General features: G+C 41.1%; 1 protein-coding gene across 5 annotated transcripts; it reads right to left on the bottom strand.

The window, feature by feature from the left end:
- Positions 1 to 451: 451 nt before the first annotated feature.
- On the bottom strand, positions 452 to 16,755 carry OAT (ornithine aminotransferase). 5 transcript variants are annotated; one of them, XM_017669906.3, is made up of 11 exons: positions 16,628 to 16,755; positions 11,945 to 12,030; positions 10,040 to 10,267; positions 7,987 to 8,211; positions 7,797 to 7,892; positions 5,588 to 5,715; positions 4,927 to 5,049; positions 4,103 to 4,231; positions 3,228 to 3,341; positions 2,353 to 2,497; positions 452 to 1,263 (listed from the first exon to the last, which is right to left on the bottom strand). In XM_017669906.3, exons 3-11 carry the CDS (start codon positions 10,236 to 10,238, stop codon positions 1,103 to 1,105), a joined length of 1,320 nt encoding a protein of 439 aa, XP_017525395.1. In that variant the 5' UTR covers positions 10,239 to 10,267; positions 11,945 to 12,030; positions 16,628 to 16,755; the 3' UTR covers positions 452 to 1,102. The 5 variants fall into 5 exon arrangements, with proteins under 5 accessions (XP_017525395.1, XP_017525393.1, XP_017525394.1 ...); XM_017669904.3 differs by having other exon boundaries at positions 11,952 to 12,030; positions 16,628 to 16,754; XM_017669905.3 differs by having other exon boundaries at positions 11,952 to 12,030; positions 16,597 to 16,658.
- Between the last annotated feature and the right edge of the window lie 6,049 nt (positions 16,756 to 22,804).

The raw sequence follows: 22,804 nt of genomic DNA, 5'->3' as shown, positions 1-22,804 counted from the left end.
ATGGATGTATATAGATAGATGGTATTATGCTCAGTGAAATAAGCCAGGTGGAGAAAGACAAGTACCATATGATTTCACTTATTTGTGGAGTATAAAAACAAGGCAAAACAGAAGGAACAAAACAGCAGTAGACTCAAGACACCAAGAAGGGACTAGTAGTTACCAAGGGGAAGGGGTTGGCCGGGCAGGGGTAGGGGGTGGTTGACAGGGATAAAGGGGAATAATTCGCAATCACAATATAAGTTGGTGACAGGGACAGTAGTACAGCATGGAGAATATAATTGATTCTGTGACATCTTACTACATTAAGAAACAGTAACCACACTAGAGGGGGTGAGGACTTAACAATATGCATAACTGTTGAACCACTGTGTGTTATATTTGAAACCAACATAAGATTATATATCAACAATGCTTTAATTTCAAAAAAAATACTGCAGTAATAGCACACTGACAATAAAATACACATAAGCTTTATTTTAAATTTAAAGAAAAACAAAATAAACTTTTTTTTTTTACAAATTATATCAAACACTTAAAACATAATTTGGGAATGTTAAACATTAATTCTCAATTCAAAATGGTAATACATCCTGATGCTGGGACTATGAAGTTACTTAAGTCTAGTATTTTATATAAGCTTAACCATTAACCCTTCCTAAAATTCAATGATTATGGTTCAACTTTACTAGGTTAAGCGAGTCATATGTGTAATAACCCATGTAACTTTTTCAAATGCAAAACATTTATACCAGCAAGGATATTATGGAACACATATAAATTATCCTGAAGGGCTTGAGTGAAAAAAGGCTGACTACATACAGAGGTGCCTTTCACCTGAGAAAGCACATGAGCACAAATAATCAAGTACAGATGCCATTACATTCTCCTAGTTACATTACACAACAAAACACATGTTTTGTTTATAAATGTCATTGTTATGTATGCACTGAAAAAAAAATCTTTTGTTTTAAAAAAGTCCTTGAAGACACAGGGGAGTGAAGTGCGCCCACGTTAAGCACAGACACAAAGGGTTCATAGGACATCAACGAACTGCCATCTCCGGCCAGCTCCCAGGTGCCACTGAAAACAGTCACCGCCCTCAGAAAGACAGGATGGTCTTGTTAATAATTTCCACGGACTCCTGAATCTCATCCTCCTTGATCACAAGAGGAGGGGCAAACCTGATGATGTCACCATGGGTTGGCTTGGCCAGAAGTCCATTATCTCTAAGTCGCAGGCACACCTTCCAAGCATCATAATCTGAAAAAAAAGAAAAGAAAATGTCCAAACGTGTACACTAAAACCTCCCCTGCAGCAGCATGGGCAAGGGCAGCCTGACCAACAGCACTCCCAGCCCCTCCACAGGAGAGGCAGCTTGGAGTTGCAAGCTTGCTTGGCTCTTACTCAAAGATGAAGTTACTTTTCAACAAGTACACAGCTAGGAACGAATGATGTCATCAGACACGAGGTTTTTGTTAGCTTTTCAAAAATGAAAAAGACCAAGCAACGAGGCTGCTGTATTAATTACATGAGGAACCAATGTAAAAAGAATTTGGGTATGGTACAGATAAATTAGCACAGAATGAACTAGTGAACCCTAGACATCCCTAGTGAACCCTAGACATCCCTAAAATGGATTTGCTTCCTGGGCTTGTAGAACTAGGCTCTCATTATTTCACAGCATGATTCTCAACCCCGGCTGCACATCAGAATCACCAAAGGGCCAATGCCTGGGCCCCACCAGAGCCATCCAATCAGAATCTCCTGGCCAAGGCTAGGCTTGGGTTAATTTTTTAAAAAGCTCCCCAGGATGATTCTAAAGTACAGACACCTGAATCATTGCTTTAAAAGGAAGTTATCACAAGAAAATCCAGCAAGGCACCCCTAGGTGTTACAAATGATGTACTAAACACCAAGCAGTCAGTTAAGTGGCCCTGGGGTTATTTTTATCCTCCGCATTGTGGTATTCATCATTCACGTCCCTATTGCTACTGCACCTACTACCCCTCCTGACACGCAGTGTGAAAGTGAGGGAGAAAAGGACAGCGAAGGAGACTCAAGGGCAGTGCTCTGTGCAGACCTACTAAAGCCAGACAGATCTCCAAGTACCGCACACCTAACCCACACAAAATCACAAATGACTTAAAAGAACAAAAATAGGTCAAAAGGTCAAATGAAAGTGTCTTTGTGTAGAAAAGAGCTGTTTTTATGTCCATTAATATAAATTAGATGACACTCTGCTAAAGACTTGGTCAACAGGAGGTCAACAATTTCAAAGGGAGGAACCCAACCACCAGACAAAATACCAAACATATTCTAGCTCTCCCGGTAAAAATGACATCTCCATACCTTTGGTTTCTCTAATTACAATAGCATTTAATAATCCTTTTCCTCTTACAGCAGTTACGATATCAGAAGGTAACTTCATGAGTTCATTTCTCAACACAGTACCCATTTTGTCTGCATTTTCAGCAAGGTTTTCTTCTTCCAAAACCTGTATTTAAAGAGAAATTACACAAATATTAAGACTGCCTTCTTTTATGTTGTTCTTTGGAAAGGAATATGGACTCTAAGCAAAGGACAAACACATCAGATAAAGACTTATGTGTTCAAAGCCTATGCCAATCTAATTCCTAATCAAACAGACTTCATCAGACAGAACCTTGCTTTAGCCACAGATCCATCCATCATCAATCTGATTTCACAGCAAAATAAGGATTAAAATTTGTTTAAGTGATACTTTTGTAGTTTAATAAATCAATAGGCTAAACATACTTTAATTTTTAAACTGCAACAGAATTTCCTTTTACTTTTTTTCCTAAAAAAGTCCACCCTTAGAGATTTTATAATTTTATGTCTTTGATAGGCACTTAAGGAATAAATCTAAAAGCATTCAAATCTACACTTTAAAAGAAAACCATGCGTGCTAAGCCAGAGGTCCGACAGACAAGGCTAGTCAGAGTGAGAGCCCGGCCCTCTGAGGGCCACCCAGGGCCTACGGGCCCAAAGCCCCAGGTGACCACAAACTCAGAAAGCCACGGAGGATTCCTGTCTACTAGTTAAACTGTTCTGAGAATGCCTTGCCCCTAAAATCTTTCCTCCATACTTCATGTTCAAAATACTTGGCAATCTTACTACATTTCTCATTACACCAATGGGCTCAAATTTAAGTCACTTCAACTCTAGCTAAAGGAATGGATACCATGGGGTTGTATCAGTTTTACCTCAAGGGCTGCAATGGCCACTCGGCAGCCTAGCGGATTGCCACCGTAGGTGGACCCATGCTCCCCTGGTTTAATGGTCAGCATTACGTCATCATCACACAGCACTGCAGACACCTGGAAGACAGAGCGCTGGGTGCTAACCAAGTCCTCTCTCAGACTCAGACTAACTATTCCCATACTTAGCATACCAGGAACACAAATATTTATGAAGCTGATATTAAATCCGACATAAAGCTTGAACATCTAAGAGCTATCATAACTAACAGTGAATCAGTAATAAAGCCCCTAACGCATTACAAGCACATCAAGCACACTTCAGTGACACAGAACAAGAGCATTTGGTAACTAGGAGGAAAGCTGTTTCTGCAATGATATAATTTATAATTCATTCCACTTTGAAGGTGAAATGCTTTAGCTGCTTAGAAAACAATGTTCTGCACTGTACTTCAAAGCCCATTAATCCAGTATCAATTATGGGCTGTGAATAGCAACCCAAGAACAGAACTAAAACAAAACATTAATTTTTCCTAATCTCTACATTTAACAGGTCAAGGTTATAAACAACTATTTCTGAACAATGGAAAAAAGCATATAGGGGTCTATGGAGTACTTCTGGGGTAAAATGTTTCCACCCAAAATAAATGCCACAGCAAATTCTAAGGCACACTCAAGTCTTCAGTTAAAACTAAGTATGTCATCCCACAGAAGTGTGAAGCGTTTTTTCGTACACATAATCCAGGTGGCACCAGAGCACACTAAGTAAAACTAACTGTGGGAAAAGCCATTATTGTCACAATCAGTTGATGTAAAAATATCTTAAGGATATTATTTCATGAGAGTAGTGAACAAAAAGAAAAGCTAAGCATTGAACTTACGGGGTATAAGCCACCAGAAAGTGCCTTTCCAAGAAGAACTATATCAGGTCTGACATCTTCATGATCAGCAGCCAGCCATCTACCAGTTCTGGCCAATCCTGTCTGTATTTCATCAGCAATAAACAGAACCTATTGGAAAACAGTATAACTATATTAATGGTCAATTCTGATGCTATAGGGAAAACAGTGATCTTTACTTTTCCCCACACGAACCCACTGTTCTAACATCCCTCAGATCTGTGAAACTATTTTAGTTACTCACACAACTTCAGTAGCATCCTACAGAAACCTTGCACACACGCCAGTCATCTCCCGTGTCAGTCACTCTCTCCCCAAAAGGCCCCTTCTGAACTGTCCCACAGAATGGAAAGGCACTTAGGCAAAGTGAGGGCTTTGTGGGGTTCTTTCAGATCTAATTACTGTCTGCAAACAAATTAATTCACTTGTATATTCCACAAATATTAATTAAATATTTGCTTCTTATTAAGTAATTTATTAGCTTGGTAGGAAGAGGAAGAGAACACCTAAATGTTGGAGTAGAGAGATACAACCAATGGTTTGGGAAGTATCACAGTCCAAGCTGCTGGAGCAGAGGGCAAGGAACCCGGTCAGGGCCAGGGAGCCTGAAGCTCCAGCAGGGCCCAGGGTCTGGCCAGTTTCCAGAGCCAGTAAAAAATCAGCTTCTGCGCAGGCTGCTGGGAGAGCAAGAAAAGCTCTGATGTCTTGGAATGATGGCTCCCTCTAGTGGAGAACTGACGTAATCTTGGCATTACACCCTATGAGTGGACCCCTAAGCAACGCAAACAGGCGGCAAGGGGGGCGACCTGGTGCCGGGTACAGAGCTCTCGCACACCCATCAGGTAGCCTGGATCAGGAACAACAACACCTGCTTCACCCTGAATTGGCTCTACCATGAATGCAGCAACATTTGGATCCTGAAGAGCACGCTACAAAAAAAATATGAATACATTTTAATGACTTCCTTCGTAACTTATTAGAAAATATGAGATTATATACTACACATATTTTCTGTTAAGAGTAAGTATATAAAGCAAGTATTCACACTACCTTATATTCTGACTTCAAACTATAACATTTCTCACTGACAATTACCAAAATATATATAGTTAAATGTAGTATTAATAAAAACTAAATGGCCTTTTAAAAAGCCATTTTAAGTGAATCTTTATTTTATAAGTTCTTCACTCATAATTTTAAAAAGCTAGCTGAAAACTGAGTAGTTTTATCTAGTAAAATAATTCCGCAAGTCTCCAAATTACTTACGCAGGATACAAACCAAAAGTGGTCAGTTGGTTGTCAGGATTAGACCATGGAACCTGATTTCCCATATTGGAAACTGACTGAAATCTTGGCCTAACTTAAGGCGGATTTTCATTACAGTCACATATCTATTTTTGACTCAGCCATAAAACTAATTTAATTCCTATTTACTAAGAGCTAAAGCACAGTGATGCTAGTGAGTACCTCAAGAGCAGGCAGGTCGTTATATGGAATGACTTCAAAACCTGGCATAAATGGTCCAAAACCATCATAACTGCTTGGGTCTGTGGAACTAGAGATAGCAGACAATGTTCTACCCCAGAAGTTTCCAGCTAGAAAGGAGAAATAAACAGTGGTTATTTCAAACAAACTCCCAAATTTTATACACTATCTCCCAAAATACCTTAGGATGTTTGGTTTTTAAAAAAACCAAGGGTTTGCTTTACAGAACCTCCATGAGCTTCCATTTGTTAAGAGCAAACCTTGTATTAAACCCCTGGTTCACAAGACCACTAAGGTCTGACCTTGCACTTACTATTTTAGGCCACTTCTCTACTCAATCTCCTAACAGTTATATATCACCCCAGAAGATAATACTTGACTCTTCTTTCAATAATCCCAAACCCTAAAAACTGAGGCATTCAATACGTATTTTTCTGGAGACGGTACATTTATGACAGTGATGAGAAAGAATATTTTTCTTAGAGAATTGGCAGTTTTACTTTTAAAAAATCCAATAATACACGCCAACTATTCGACCACATGAATTTTAAATATCATTTGGAGAAAATATCCTCAGGCGACCCAAGTATTTTCAATTTTGCCTCCTTGGTATTGTCTATGCCAAATGACAGATGCCTGCCTTTGCTCAGGAACATTTTTACCCATTAATTTACTGCTCTAATATATTTGAGGACCTACTGAATGGCAGGCCCTGTTCTAGGTGTTGGAGATAGAATGCGATGATTGGCAAGCTTCCTGCCCTCAAGGAGCTTGTAATACTAACAGGGAAGAAATTCCACAACCTAAACCAGAGCAAAGCAAATGCATGAGATAATTTCAAGCAGGTTAAATTCAAGGGAAGAAAGAAACAGTGTAGAATAATAGAGAAACTTGGTTGCGATGGGGGGTTGTGGGGGTTGTAGAATTTCCTTTTTTTTTTTTAATAAATATCTTCCTACCACCTCTGTAAGCACCAACTCAACTACATACTGAATTATTGTATTTTGGCTTCACAGCGTCTCTAAACACTACTCTTGCCAAGCCTCTCACCTATGAGTAATCCCCACTTTACTTATCCACAAGCAACAGCACATTGAGGTTGACCAGGCTTGCTTAAGGGGAAATGCCCCAACTAGACCGTGGGCCTACATGCTCTCTTCCAACCAGCCTCAGACCTGTCTCTCCACCCCACTGACTACCAGCTTCTCTCCATACTTGGGTAAAAACACCTTTGTACCCTTTGCTAATATGATAGAGTATAGGCACAGACTGCAAAAATGAAAATCACTAAGAAGGCCATTTTTTGTTTAGAAGACAGTTATGTTTTCCCACGACTAAGGCACAAGATCCCACAATGGCAGGTCACTTCCAGAGCTGTGCAAAGACTTCTTCAGGAATAGTGATCTGTCACCCCAAATACCAGCTATGGCTTGGCCATCAGCTGAACTCTGGATTCTATTATGGAGGGTTATAATTTAACTGCTTGGTTCACAAGGCAGAATATTTAATTTCAACTATCACAAGAATGAATGTTGATCATGTGCAGTAACAAATTTACCTGTACTTGGTTTTTAAAAATTAAAATCAAAGCTTTAAAAAAAAGTCAGAACCAAGCAATTCAACATCATTATAAAGATTCCAGAAGTTAGATTATATCATCTGAATTAACTAGTGGTCTTCTTAATTAGTATTCACGTCATTCCTCTCAACCCTCAACCATTCTTAGAAATATATCTAGGGCAACTCCAGCCCTCTTCCAACAGCTTCTAAGAACAAGACATGACAATACATCAAACAGTAAGACTCAAACTTCACATCATACTAGGACATGACCCCACTTGTTAATGTTAATATGTCAACTTGAACAATCTAACAAAATCCTCTACCAAGACCATCTGACAACCAGAAAACTACTATGAAAAAAATCAGGTAAGCAGATGAGAAATAAATTACACAGTCACTCATTTTAGAGAGGGAAGAGTAGGGGGTTATTTAGCAGAGAAAAATCGCATATACAAAGAAATAGTTGGAAATAAATCCAAGAAAAGGAAATCTCTCAATTTTTATGAAATATTCAGCAAATAATATATCATGTAAGAGGAAAACACATTAGAAATATTTCATCGGTAAATTAGAAAGGTAAATGATATTGCATGTCTAAGTCACAGAGGTTAATGTGAATTTCACACACCTGCAAAAATAATCTTTGCTTTGTATTTCGGAACACCCTTAACAGCATATCCCCATCTGCGAGCAAGTTTGCAAGCAGTCTCTCCAGCTTCCACTCCTATCAAGAGAGAAGTTTTCAGTTTTAAGAAAGATTTTAAATTATCGGAAAACAATTGGCTATTTAACAATAACAAAAATAGGAAATACTTTACCTGTATTCATCGGAAGGACTTTATGGTAGTTGAAAAGTTTGGCGACATACTCTTCATATTCACCGAGCACGGTGTTATAGAAGGCCCGAGATGTTAAGGTCAATTTGTCTGCTTGACTTCTCAGAGCGTCTACAATCTTTGGATGACAATGCCCTTGGTTGACAGCACTGTAAGCACTCAGGAAGTCAAAATATTTTCTGCCTTCTACATCCCATAGGTAAATACCTAAAATATATAAGAAAAATAATTTTAGAAAAAAATCACTAAATTACATAAAACTCAAAGATTAAGAATGCTAGCAAGCCCTTTGGGTATCTGCATATGAACCTCTATTAATAGAATTATGGTTAAGGCATGTTTTAGCTCAAGCAGAATAAACTCTGGTTTAGAATGAATTTTATTTTATCTGTCCAGCTTCAAATTACACATTTAACAAGAACAGCATTACATGAAAAGGTTTTATAAACTCCAGAGTGAAACCTTTACTCCTAGAAAACTGGAGTTAGGAATTTAAAGGCAGAATACATAATATTATGAGAAATAATGACCAGTTGACTGTAGCAAACAGAATGGGAAAAAGTATTTTCAATCATGTATCTACGTGATAAGGATCTAGTATCCAGAACTCTTACAACTCAAGAAGACACACAACCCACTTAAAAAATGGGCAGCAAACTCAGATGAACACTTCTCCAGAGAATGACCAGCAGGCACATAAAAGGATGCCCAGATCTCAGTCAGTAGAGAAATGCCAATCGAAACCACAGTGAAGGCACTTCATACCCACTAAGATAGTTACGACTTTTTAAAAAAGGAAAACCAGTGTTTGCACGGACGTGGAAGAAATGGAGCTCAGGTACTGCTAGAAATTAGAACTCATATATTGTAAAATGGTGCTGCAGTTTGTGGAAAATGGTTTTTCAGCTCAACAAGTTAAACAACATTACCATAGGACCTAACAGTCCCACTCCTAGGTATAAATCCCACAAAGCAGAGGATGGGTATTTCAAACAAAAAATTTGTACACGAATGCTCACAACAGCACTATTCACAATAACCAAAAGGTGGAAAGAACCCAAATGTCCAACAACTGATCAGTGGATACACAAAATGTAGTCTATTCATACAATAAAATATTATTCAACCATAAAAAGCAGTGAAGTACTAACATGTTACCACATGGATGAAAACATGCTAAATGAAAGAAGCCAAACACAAAAGGTCACATATTGTCTGATTCCATTTATATGAAATATCCAGAACAGTCTAAATCCAGAGATAGAAAGCAGGTTAGTGACTGCCAGGTCCTACTGCAAGGAGGGAATGACTATTTAGTATGCACGGGCTTTCCTTTTTATGTAATAAAGTTCAGGAACCAGCTAGAGGTGATAGCTATAAACCTTGTAAATGCACCTAATGCCACTAAACTGAATGGGTAAAATGGTAAATTTTAAATTATATACATTTTACAATTTTTTAAAAGTTGACTATAGATATTAAAATGTATTGGGGGGTTTAACGCCTTAAAGTCTTTTGTACACAAGAAAAGGCCTCGTGTTTCATAAAAGACACACACAGCTGCTTGTCTGCAACTTCCTCTCTAACAGTTCAGGGAACAAATGTGTGTGTGTGGAGACATGAAGCAAATGTGGTAACATGTTAGCACTTGGGAAATCTGGATGAAGAGTGAAAGAAAACTTTTCCTGCTACTATTGCAACTTTTCTCCCTTCAGGCCTAAAATTCTGCCAAAATAAAAGTTAAAGGAAAAAAATAACAACATTATAGAACTTTACTTATGTATCTTACATTCCCCCTCCTGGCAAGAACCATCATGACAAAAACTGAATGACTTCACCTTTGTATTCCCCATAGCATATAATACAGCAAGCACTCGGCACCCAATAGCATGTTGAATTAATTAACTGTATCTGTAATATCACAATTCAATGCATCTGGAAAAGTGGACATTGAGAAAATATAAAAGCATTTTTAAAAAAGGTGACAAAGGAAGAGGTACGGGAGGGTGTAGAATTGGATTAATTCGAAACATACCTTTTCCTCTCTCCAGGGCTACAGGCAAAGGATGGTAGTTGTGTGCACCATATTTAGATTCTCGTTCAAAAATGTAATCAGAGGATGGAGGGCCTTGGACTGTTTTTTTAGTTGCAACAGATGTAGCAGAAGCCACTGAAGAATGAATTCCACGACGAAGCACGGCAATGGTCTGCAAATGTACTAGTTTGAAAAACATCCTGTCCTCCAAGTAGGAATAGCACCCACCTGTCCATAGACAAGAGAAAGCATGGAAAGTAAGAATCTTCCCAGAGCTGATGTGTGTCATCTCATTAAATATACACCGAGCTTCTCCCACAGTCCATAGAAAATCAAAAAAATGAGCAAACCATGACGTGGCCCTAGCCTTGGGAAGTTGAGGGCCACAGAGGACAAGTATACAGATATTCATGGTAAAGCTGGACAGGCACTTACTGCAGCAGGATGTGGAGAGAACCCAGAACGGGGAAGAGTGATGGATGGACAGACAGGAGGCCAGGGGGCTCTCCTGTTCACTTACTCCCTTGTACCACTTATAAACACACACTTTAAGTCATCGGTGCTCCAAGCTAAATCAAGGACCAGGAACTCGCTCCGGAGGCCGTCAGCAAAGCGGACTGACAGAGGGCTCAAGAGTTGGTACCTGACCTTGTAGAAAGAGCAACCACTCAAAAGGCACTTCTGCAAGGTGTCATACTATCAGACCGTCACAGGTAGGAGGGCAGAGACTGAGGCAAGTAGACCAAATCAGAGAAGCAGCCTGCCCGGGAACAGGCAGGCTGGAGGGGAAAGAGTGACTGAGAACTACCATGAGAACTGACTCTGCCCTAGTATATGAAGAGTGAAGAAATTAAAGAAGAATTTGATTTAAAAAAGATAATGGCGATCCTCCGGAAAAAAAAAAAGACCAGGTATGGAAATCAAGTGATTTACTGGAGGATGGGAAGGACTTTTAAAGACAGAAACTATAAAAGGTAAAATCTGTTATTTAGCCATAAATATCTAAAACTTCCATAGGTCAAAATCATCATAAATAAAGGTGAAAGGCAAAAAAAAAAAAAAAAAAGACTAGGAAAAAATTCTGTCTCTCAATTCGTAATAGTCTTTGAAGAGCTTTTACAGTAAGTCAAATAAAATATACATATTACACATATTATCATTTTATAAATTACATAGAACACTTATTTACATACACACACAACAGATGAGACAAAACAGGTGATTCCCAAAAGAAACTGGCTACTCTAAGATGGTTGTTTCTATAAAAATTATCCCAAAAAAACTGCATTACAAAAGCAACTGTTTAAAGGGGAAAAGGTAATAACAAAGTAGAGAACATCCAACTACAATAAGCTAAGAATTTCAGTAATAAACCCTACACATCACTAAGCAACCCAGCAGTTCCTAGCAATCTCCTTACATATTTCAGTCTTTGCTCCTCATCCCACTACCACCAGCCCTAACACCAGCGCTACTGTGTGCTTCCCATACGGCTTTGTATCCCATCATACCATTAATAGTCTGATAAACCATGAGGTAAAGAGTGGGCAATGGAAGCAGCAAAAAGAAAAAAGGAAATTAAAGAAAATGCAACAGTCATGTCTGGGTGGAGTAATGTTTTTTAAAGATAAATTCAAAATTATTGGCCAACACTAGGCATACTTAGAATGTTCATGCTTATTTTTTAAAAAGACTACTTAACTCATGTTTCAACAGAACTCCATCAATGACAAATCAAGCCTTGCATAATCTCTGAGCACTCAATTTGAGCTGCCAAATTAGCGAAACTTGATGCTTATAGCTTGGCTTGCTTCTCTTCTAACTTGGCACTACCCAGTGAATCCTGTATGTTCAGGAATTTGCAATTACTAAGCAAAATCCAGCAGTTGGTTTGCCAAGACTCACCACCCACCCTTTCTCCACACGGTTCAGATTAGAATGCAGATTTTTAACTTGAAATCCAGGAACTTCTTCAGAGAGCCCAGCAACTCCTGAAATAAAATGCAGAATTGTACGTGTAAGTGCATTTTCCTACAGAGAAGGTCCCTAACTTTCACAAGACTTTCTCTCAAAGAGGTGTGTATCAACAACAAAAAAATATTAGAAATATTAGACTAGGGATAACTGCTAACAAAAAGGCAAAAATGTCTAGCTATACTAGACAGAACTTCCCCCAAAATTCTACTGCTAAGCCTAAAACATTGATTTTATTTCCTGGGCTCTTTATGCTCTGCTCAGTAAGAATGAAGGCTCTATTTGACCAACTAAAAAAATTAACACATTAATTGTTGCCTTGATCAAATTAGCAATAAAAAAGTGCTCCTTAGTGGTACCCCAACTGAAACATTTTCTGAAGAGTTGTAGCCATAATAAAATCCTTAGACATGTTTGTCCTCTCACACCAGTAGTTTCACTCATAAAAACTATCATAAAGAAATACTCAGGAATATGCACAAAAGATGTTCAACAATACGAGAACAGTTTAACATATCACAGACATATAACATGTTGCCATTTAAAATAATTAGTTTTTAGACTTGTGGTTGCCAGAGGGGAGACAGATGGGTGAAAAAGGTGAAGGGGATAAAAAAAAAGTGAGGATATTTGATCTCTTTCTCTGGGTGATGGTTACATGAGTGTATACACGTATCAAAATTCATCAAGCTGTACACTAAGATTTACTATGTACCTCAATATAAAAATATAAATTAACAAAAAATAAAAATAATTAGTTTTTAATGACACAGAGAGATGTTTTAGGGTATGTTTAAGTGAAGACAATAAGATCATATATACTAAATATTCAACTCTGCAAAAAATGTAAGGACAAATTACAGGGCAAGACACAAAAAGTTCACTATGGTTACCTTCCTACAATTCTGTTCCTTCCACATTTTCTAACAATCGTGAAATATATTTATAATCAGATTATTAAAAATGAATCAGTGTCTGCCTGATTAGGCAAAGAAAAAGCTTAGGCGACACAAAAATAAAACTAATAGAAAAACAAAACGTTTCAGAGGCTTGGAGAAAATGGATTGTGGTTAAAAGACAGAAGTCACTATCCCCTAGGAAGCACAGCCTGGAGCACAACAATTAAGTATAAAAGTTCATCTACTTCTAGGGAACAAGGTCCGATTCTAAAGTAAGAATTATCGTCCATGATAATTTTGCCATCACGGTCTGCAGCTCTGTGACTTCACAAGAACCTACCAAAGAAGCACCAAAAAAAAGAGAGAGAGAGGTATTAAAAAATATTTAAAATTCTGTGACAATCATCTTTTAAGTTAATTAACTGATAGAATAATGCAATATTATTAGGGCAAGTGAAAGGAATTTTTGAAATTTTCTAAATTCAACATTCTCATTTTGTACAAGAAGTTATTTTCTCTGTAAATTCGCAACACAAGTGGGAAAAAATACCCATTTATCTACAGTGTTCAGGCAGTCTTATTGAGGAATACAACTTAATGACAAACAGTAATATCCAAAACATTCCTAATACTGATCAAGCTTTTTAAAGATGAACTCTGGATACTTAATTCAACTAGGAAGTCCTACAGTTGGATACAGATGATGTACCAGAATCCTGTAAGCACATTTCTATTAAAGAACTTTCTGTGTTCAAGTTACTGTGCTTGGCACCACACAAGACATACTAGAACAGAATTAAGATGGGCTTAAATATAGCCAGTATCGACAACATGCTCTGCCAAAAAGGAGTGCCAGGAAGATACAATGGGAAGTCCAGAGTCTGGAGACCAGGATTTAAATTCTAGCGGGGCTCTGAAGAATATCTTTGGATGGTTTTGTCAATCTTTTTGACTTTCAATTTTCCTATTTGTAAAATTAAGGTTGAAGCCATTCAAGGTCACTAGAGGATTAAATGATATCATATTAAAAGTGTCAAACTGAACACAAATGGCCACTGTTAGTTCCCTTCCTCCTCTAAACACATAAGGGAATTAGCCCATTTCTGCACTGGAAGAATCAACAGGACCACGGTTTCTTCTTGAAACTGGAAGCTTTTTCCTTTAAAAAGAAATAAAATGTTTCTAGTGATAAAAAAAAAAAAACATCAGAAACATGGACAAGAAAATTTACTGCAATTCCACGCATTTGGAAATAAGGAATACTATATGCATTCACCTTTTTTCTATACTACCCCATGAAATTTACTACTGAAGGCCCTCCTAAAGACTCCCAGGAATCTTGCAGACTTTTGTCACAGGTCCTAACACCTCAGGACACTTGTCTTCATGCCTTTCCCCCACTAGAATCCTATGAGGCTCCATAAAAGGACAGCACCCAAGTCTTTAAATTCACTTTGTATCCCCGGAACCTAGCCAGGTCTAGCATAACACTGACATTCTTTGTCAAATGAACAAGGTCATTCCTAAATATACTTATATGGACTCCTGAAGGAGTCAAGCGAGTTGACCCAGATGAATTGAGTCTATCTCTGAGAGGAGACTAGCATTCTCTAACATGTCACGAGGGGTAACTAACCTTTCCAGCAAGAGTTCACTTCATTAGACTTAATGGATTTCTACAGTCAAAATACCATGTACCAGTGCGGCCATTCCAGGTGGTTGTCATAAATTTAACCAAAGCCCACACTCAGGTCCTGGGGAAAACAACTAATTGCTATTGACAGCAAAAAACTTAACAACAGAATGCTTTCAGTAATCCACTTAACAAAGTCCTTCTTCCAACTATTATTACTCCCTCCTATCTAATCTATCCTATCTAGAACATATCTAAAATAGAATTTCCCTAAAAGGCTGCATTTTGAAGAGTTATTAACCCAGCGTACCCTATGAAATATTATTTTTTTAATCACACTAGAAGAAAAACCAGTGCAATTTCATCAGAAAGCCACTTAAAATGCCCACCTGTGAAGTAAATTTGGTTTTACTATATTTACCAAATACTTATCTTGAGGTAATCATTCAAAACTAATGTTTTCTTTAAATTTTTTTTAAGTTCTGCCAACAAACTTTGTCGGGGGGGGGGTTGTTTACATGACCAGGTTAAAATTCAACTCAAGTGCGTCACTGGCAAACACCTTAATCACTACTATTGAAAAAGGACTGGCTCAGTCAGACCACACCCTCCACACACCTCCAAAATTTAGTCCATTCATCACAATTCTAAAATGTATGCGATTTAGCCCATCCTCAAGAACTCACGAAGGGGCATAAAATATGCCCCCAAGTAACTGTAACAAAGGCAGAGTATGGGGGCATTACAAGTAAGATGGCATCTTGAAGGAAAAAAACTCCTTTCCAAGAATGGTTACTATTTAAAGTCATACTGGGCTTTTTGGGGAGGAGATGCAAAATTAATCTTCTACACCATGAAAAACTGTAAACCCAAAACACCGTTTTATTTAAATCTTGTTTTTATTAAAAGATCCTTTCATACTTGGATCTTTTTCATAGTCGGAAACTAAATTCTGTGAAGAGGAAACAACGGTATTCTAAAGAAGTCTGTTGTTTATTTCAAATGGGGAAGACAAAAAAAAAAATTGGGTTACATACCTAAAGAACAGTTCCAGGTTCAAATTAGAGCGCTGGTTCTCCCACAGAAACTCTTAAGCTTACACACCCGAATAAAAGAGAACTGGGAAACTGGGGATAGTAATTTCTTGAAAAGCCACCTCATTTCAAAATCACTCCTTCCTTTTGATTAACTGATCAAAGAGGTAAAATCGAACACAAAGAAAGCCAGAGATACAGTGACAAAGGGAGGAGACCGTCGGTCACCAAGGACAAGCGTCCCGCTGAATTCAACCAGAATTTACTGATGCTCAGCCCTGTTGGCAAAGCAACTGCGGAGGAAGTCTTCGTGCCGAAAGCCCTGCTGGCCCCAATCTCTCGGCACTATTAGAGAACGTGCACGTTACTCTAAAGGCTCTGCTTCGGTAATTCTTTAATTGTACAAAGGCTGGAGGAAAATAGAGGCTGGCGAAGAGATGGACAGGTTGGCTGCAAGGCCCAGACGCTGCCCGGGAGGACTCAGGCCCCTTCCAGTGGTCTCCATCGGCGCCCCCGCCCCAGAAGGCAAGCCACCGTTTACAGAGCAGTTCCCGTATCCAGGATCACCATCCGCCGCCGACCTCAGGGGCCCAGGAGGCGCAAACGCCGCCTTCCCGGAAATGCGGGGCGCCAGGGGCCCGCGGCAGCCTCGGGGGCTGCGGGACCCAGGGCCGGCCCGGCCGCGCCCGCCCCTGCTGGAGGCGCCACATCCTCAGCTCTCTGGGTTGGAGCCTCCCTCGCCTGCCCGCCTGCCCGCCGCTTCCGGCGGGATGCGCCGCGCCCCTACCCGGGCCCAGGCTGCGCCCCTACCGGCCCGCGCCTCCCCGGCCCCCGCGCCTGCCGTCCGCGAGTTCGCCGCCCCGGTGCCCACCGCCCCACGGTGCTCGCCGCCGGCTGGTAGGCCGCATGAACCGGCCGCGGAGGCGGAGCCCGCCAGCCGGGCAAGGCCCAGCGCGTCCCCTCAGCCCGCTCCCCTGAGCCCCGGATCGTGGCCGGCCGCCATCAGGGGATCCCTACCCGGCCCCGGCCCGCCGCACCCGGGGAGTACCTGGCGGCGCTTCGCGAACCCGCTAGATACCCACGGCGCCCACTGCGCGGCTGCGGCAACGGCGACGCGTCACAGAGCTTAAGACGCGCCTGCAGCCCCTCCCCGGGAAGCCCTCGCCGCCCATTGGCTGGCGGCGGAGGGCTGGGCACCAATCGCCGCGGGCCCGCCCCAGGGTGCAGCCGGGACCTGGACCGCGGGATCCCATCTCGTTCTGAGCGCTACGGGCGGAGCTGCTCTGGGCGGCTCCTGGGTCCTTGGTTCCGCGGTTGCTCGGTGCCCGCCCCGTGCTGACTGCAAGACAGGACCCCAAGGGACGAAACGTCACCTGGGCCTCCTCGGGCTTCCGGCGTTTCCCGGGTCCCTGCCCTTAGGGCTGCACGGTGGGCTCGACCTGCACCCCGGCACCCCCTAGCCTCGCTCCAGACCCGCAGAGCCTTCTGTGTGGCGGCCACAGCAGCTCCGCCCCGACTCAGCGCGGGCCCCATGCCCGTGAGCCCTGGAGCTGCGGCGCTTCTGAGCCCACCAGTACCAGTTACCTCTGCATCTGTAAAACACTGCCCACCTTCGTGGCTGCTGCTAGATAATTAAATGACCATAACATACTCGGTGTAAGATTGCAGCACCCTCCACAACTATTACAAAACTCAGAACTCAAAATGGACAGTCTAGGATGATGTCAAGTTAGAACTGGATGGACCTGCACATCAATTAGGCAACGCCATTTCTGGTAAATATTGGAAAACAGACTGGGAGAAGGGAAGCAATTTATGCCTGGTTATCATCCACAGGTGAGAGGCTGCCCAGCCCCAGCAGATTGCTGCAGGGACAAAGGACTGTATATCCACACCATGTTCTGTTACACCACCTTGATCAGTCAGGGGCCCAGCAGGAAACAGATGGCACACTCCAAATGGAAATGTAAGGAGAGTTTGCTAAAGGAATTCAAGTGTGGACAGGCAGACGACAGGGAGTGGAGTAACCTGCGGCCAGTGCACCAGGGAAGGCCGTTGTCAACCTAGGCCTAAAGTAGAGGTTCCCAGACCCAAAGAGAGTAACAGAGGTTAGGCCACCTGCCTGAGCTGGTCATCAGTGACCCCAGGAGGAGGGAGCTGGGGTGATAAGCATCCCCACCTCTCATCTCCTGCCAGGGTTGTCTGTAGGCTGAACCCATTAAGGAGCCATAGACCCAGGGAGCCCTTTAAGGCAGTGTCTGCAGGTCAGCCTCCTGAGACACAAAAGGGTGGTGGGGGGTGGAAGAGTAGATGGGGCAGGAGGGCAAATGGAAAATATTCAACACACATAACAAAGATGAGCCTTAGCTGAGTAGAAAGTAAAGTCAAAGCTATATGGTGAGGGCTGGAAAATGGTGTGGGCACAGAGCTGTAAGCAGAGCCTGTGTCTGCAGATGTCTAGAGCAAGACACAGAAGGGATTCAGTCCTCCTTTGCTCCATCTGCACTAAACCAAGGTCGCTTGCTCAGACTGGTACAGCCATGCCCTCTGTGGACCTCACTAAGGGCAAGACTTTTTGTTTCTTTGATGTCCCTCCATCAGTGCAAATACAGTGTGATTAATTATTTGGAAGCAAGGTTTTTCTGCCCAAGAGGTCAGAGAGGAATCGTTCCTCACACTACTGCTCTAAAAACCTGGGCAGGTGTGTGCAGGCCAGCCCAGCTCTTGGAACTCTCGTAGAGCCCAGGAATCCCCAGTTATGCCTTGGCACATAGGAACAGGTGCAGGTGTTCCTGGGTTCATGAGGGGAAAAGCATGACATCCAAGATCTCAGTGTAACATCAAAAATGTTGCAATACTTCGGGACTCACAGATAAGATACTCTTTAACAAAAACTTTTCAGGCAAGAAACTGCTGAGAATGTCTGTCTCTCTTATCAGAAAAAAAAATGCAATAGGTACAGAGAGTCTGATAATATTTTATGGTCTCTCTACTAGCAGTTGTTTTTTAGCATAACGTGGCCTTGGAGACCTTGACTTGAAAGCAGCTCATGTTCAACCGAGAAACAGAGCTGCTCTATTTGTGTGCTTTTTTATTTGTTCAGTCTAGAAACATATGGACAAGAGGGTATTTTACAAAGATTTTTGAGCCTCTAAAACTACTCACAGATTCAATAATTAACTACACAGGAGCCATAAACCTGTAAGATATAAAGACTGCCCCCTAGCACATATCCAACACCTAAATTTATTTTATTTCTTACCTCAACAAATATCCCTTGAGTGCCTACATGCTTCACACTGCAAGGGGTTTCACATCAGGCAAGAGCCTTCAGGTCTCCTTATAAAGGAAAGGATTCTTCATTTTCTCATACAAGCAACTCTCCATTATTTAGTGACCAGAAAAACAAGTTGTGGATTATGTGTGTGTCTTGCTTTTCATTACTTCCTTCATTGTCCAACTTGTCATTTCTTGTTACTAACCTAGCCTACATATACACTTGGGCTTGAAATGATTAAGAAGGAAAATTCCAAGCTGACAGCCAAGGAGAAAGTCTGGTAAAGATACTCAGAAAATGTAAGTGTTTGGGGGTTTTTACCCCACTGCAGAGATTTTTCTTTTGCCCAGGCCTACTTACCCTAAGATCTCTTCCAACAAAAGACTCAGCAACAGACTTAACAGTCCCTCATGCTGCTACTGTACTGCTGCGGCAAGCATTTGTATCTAGAGGAGAGTAAACTTCAAATCCAGAATGGCAGAGATACGGCAAGAACAAGCTCAGCAAAATAGTGGCAAGAACTGGGGAGGGAGATCTGGTAAAAATTCTAAACTCGAGTCTGAACTGGGGATGATCAGCAGAGATTCAGAAGTTTTTCAGGTTCTGATATGAGAATATGCCTGTCAGGAGTACTGAATTTTCCTCCCTTGTAGCTGAACTACACCCAAAACCCCAGCTGCAGCTCCTGTCTCCCCAAGTGACACCCACCCTCACTACCGAGGCCGCAGAGGTCCCCCTACTAAGCACTGCCCCTCCACTTCTTAGAGTCCTTGTTTAACCTACTATGTATCTCTAGCTCTATCTATGTCTTATCTTCCCAACCAGACTTCTTGAAGGTAGAGCCTGTCTTGCAGGATTTTTACACCCTCCCAGAACCTATGTCCATGTTGCTTTTAGTAGGAATTGTTTCTGAACATGTCACTGCTCCTCTTTATTCGCAGGGGCAGGAATTAGCAGCAGAGCAAGTGGCCGTTATGGGAGTGTGACCCAGAAGCCCAAGAGGCCCAAAGCCCTTCCCATTCCTAGAATAATAATAGCTGTTCAGATGAAGGAAGGAGGCACTTCAAACCATTATTGTCCACTAACACCATGTTACTTCTCGAGGTGTACTGAAGGAAGGACAGCGGGTGTGAAAAGTTTATAAAACTGTGCTAGAGAGAAGGGCATGAACCAATTCTTTAGTGGGGGTCTGCTTGCTGGATCTCATGATGGCAGACTGGGTCCAGAAGGGGAGACTCTGAGAGGGTCTTGGGGGTTGGTGACTATACATGGACAGCCTATGAGTAGGCAGAGGGAACAGAAAATACCAGAAGAGGGATTGTTACAGAGTCCAAGCTAATGCCGCTTGCCACATGACATGCCAATAAGTTCAGAGATAAAGTGTTGGGACAAGGAAAGCAACTTTATTCAGAAAGCCAGCAGACTGAGAAGATGGCGGATAAATTCCTAGAGCCTCATCTTAACTCAGGGCTGAATGCAAGCTTCTTTTGTGCTAAAGAAAGGAAGAGCACAAGTGGAAGCAGGTGAGGGGGTGACTGGAGGCTGCAGACATCTGGGTGCTAGTGAGCATGTGAGGAGAGCTGAGAAACTCTGTGTTCTTGGTTAGCTGACTGACCTACCTACGTGTGGTCACTGTGTTCCTAAAACTCTTTGACAAGGCGCTTATTATTTTCATACATATTTCCCTGTCTCCTAGAGGAGACAAGCTTCGGGTAAGGAGCTATTTGCAGAAATCTCAAGCTGTCAGAAAAATTCTTTTTGATGATTAACAAGCCTATGTGCAGGGCTGTAGAGCAGAGCTGAAGCCCTTTTCCTTTTGGCCCAAAGGTTAAGGCAGCAAAGGAGATAAATACAGTATGGAGGCAGAGAAGCCACTTTTTCACTCTGTTATATGATGGAGGCGAACCAGGCCAATTGAGCTCACCAAGCTAGAAGTGAAGGCTATTTAAATCAATAGCAAATGTTTAGATAAGACTCACCTCACAGAGCTGAAAAGTCAGCCATTTGCAATATTGAAATATAATAAAAATGCTATTTTGAACATATGAGAATTAGAGATATAAGCACATAATAGATTTCAGGGCCAAAGAATTTTACAGACCTAATCTAATACTTTTAAAGACAGAGACATTCAAGATTCAAAGGTAGAGGGCCCTGCCAGTGTTACAAAATAACACCAAGATGCCAAGCATTCCACCCCATCAGATTCCATGCTTGAGACGCATAAGAATTTCAACTCAGAAAAGAAAAGATTAAAGTAAAATTTTTTGACAAAAATGTAAGTACTAAGTTAGCTGCAGCATTTATTTGGAAAATATTTATCTTGCTCATTAATAAAAAATAAAATAAGAGAAACCTCAAGTACGAGTTAAATATTTACATCCTTATCTATCAGGTCTACTAACAAGCTCACAATCATTTTGCAATGATTTTTTTTTAATTTCCATGAAAGCTCTGAGTGCCAAAACTTAGATAACTTTAATTATTTTTCTTTGGAGAACTTTAATAATTCTGACTCTTTAGTTGGACTACAGTAAAAAAAAAAAAAAAAAAAACTACCTTAATGTATTCACTGAAAAAAATTCAAACTTTTCTAATATCATAAATAATTTGGTTTTAGGATTTTTTTTAATTTCAAAGATTAAAGCTATTAAATAAATATATGGTATGATAAATCATTTCATCTTTGTTGAAGACACTTAATGTTTGTTTTGCTCAGAATTTTGCCACGAGTTGTTCACTATTTTGTAAAGGCGAGTCACACACACAGCAGTGCCTATGCTGGCATCCAAGTCACCAGTGTGCACTGCATTTGTAGCTGTCACATCCTTAATAGTGGCATATGGGCCTTTGTTTTTGACCTAGATTCTCCCCCAAAAGGATTTTAGTGATAAAGATTAATTACATCCTTAAATTAGGGGTAAGAAGTTATATTCTTCCCTGCCACCTTAAGTTTGATTTATTCCATTCATGAAACTAATTTACTTTGTTTTCTGATGTCTCTATTAGTTTAAATAGAGATTAAAGCACCAGAAGATCTCTGCTACACTGGTCTCCCCATTTTTAATTCAATTTTGAACTATTCATCAGTGCCCGTTATTCACAAAGCGCTGTGCAGAGCTCAAGAGAATGAAGGGACTAAATGAATTGTAGCTTCTGCCTTCCGAGATGTGAGTCTGATTGATCAATGCTCTAAGAAATGTGTTCACAGGGCACCAGAGCACCTCACATCCGGGCTGTACAGACAGTGGCTGCAGGGCCCCAAGGGCAGGCTTCCCCAAGGTGTGCCACTGTGATAGTTTTGTCAGAGTTGAAAACAATCAAGGCCCAAAAGATTGAGAAACTTTTTAAAAATCTGATTCCATGAAACCTTCCCCCCTTTGAAATGCATAGAAAGAACCTAGATGGAGGACCTGCCCCAAGAGGCAAGCTATCACCATAGATCACTACATTATAAGGTGAACTGGGTGTGGGAGACTGGGATGAATGGGCTAAGCCTGCTAAAATTCCTCTCTGGTGCCCCATTATTTCTGTGTGGCCCAAAAAACATTTGTTTAACAAATATTTCTATTCCTCCTTTTCCTTTGTCAGACCCCTACCCCCTTCTCCTTAGTTCAGAATGACTATATACCTCAACTCAATGTCCCTGACTGTCTTGAGAATCTCATGTCTATGGACTCCCTATATGTAATTAAACTTTGGGGTTTTTTTTCCTCCTGTTAATCGGTCCCATGTCAATTTATTCTTGAACCATCTAGAAACTCCTTGAGGGGTAGAGGAAATTTCTTCCTCCCCAACATGGTAAGATGCAGGCTTTGAAGTCAGACAATCCACAAATAGTCCTGACGCCACCCCTTGTTAGCTGGGTAATCCAAGAGCTCGCTGACCCATCTGTAAAATGGGGTGTCCTGAGGATGGCTGACATAGGTGATATACTATAAAACATCC

Source organism: Manis javanica, chromosome 7 (genome assembly GCF_040802235.1).
Source record: "Manis javanica isolate MJ-LG chromosome 7, MJ_LKY, whole genome shotgun sequence".
NCBI classification, from domain to species: domain Eukaryota; kingdom Metazoa; phylum Chordata; class Mammalia; order Pholidota; family Manidae; genus Manis; species Manis javanica.
Note: the sequence above shows the minus strand (reverse complement) of the source record. Positions and strands in the feature narration are given on the sequence as shown.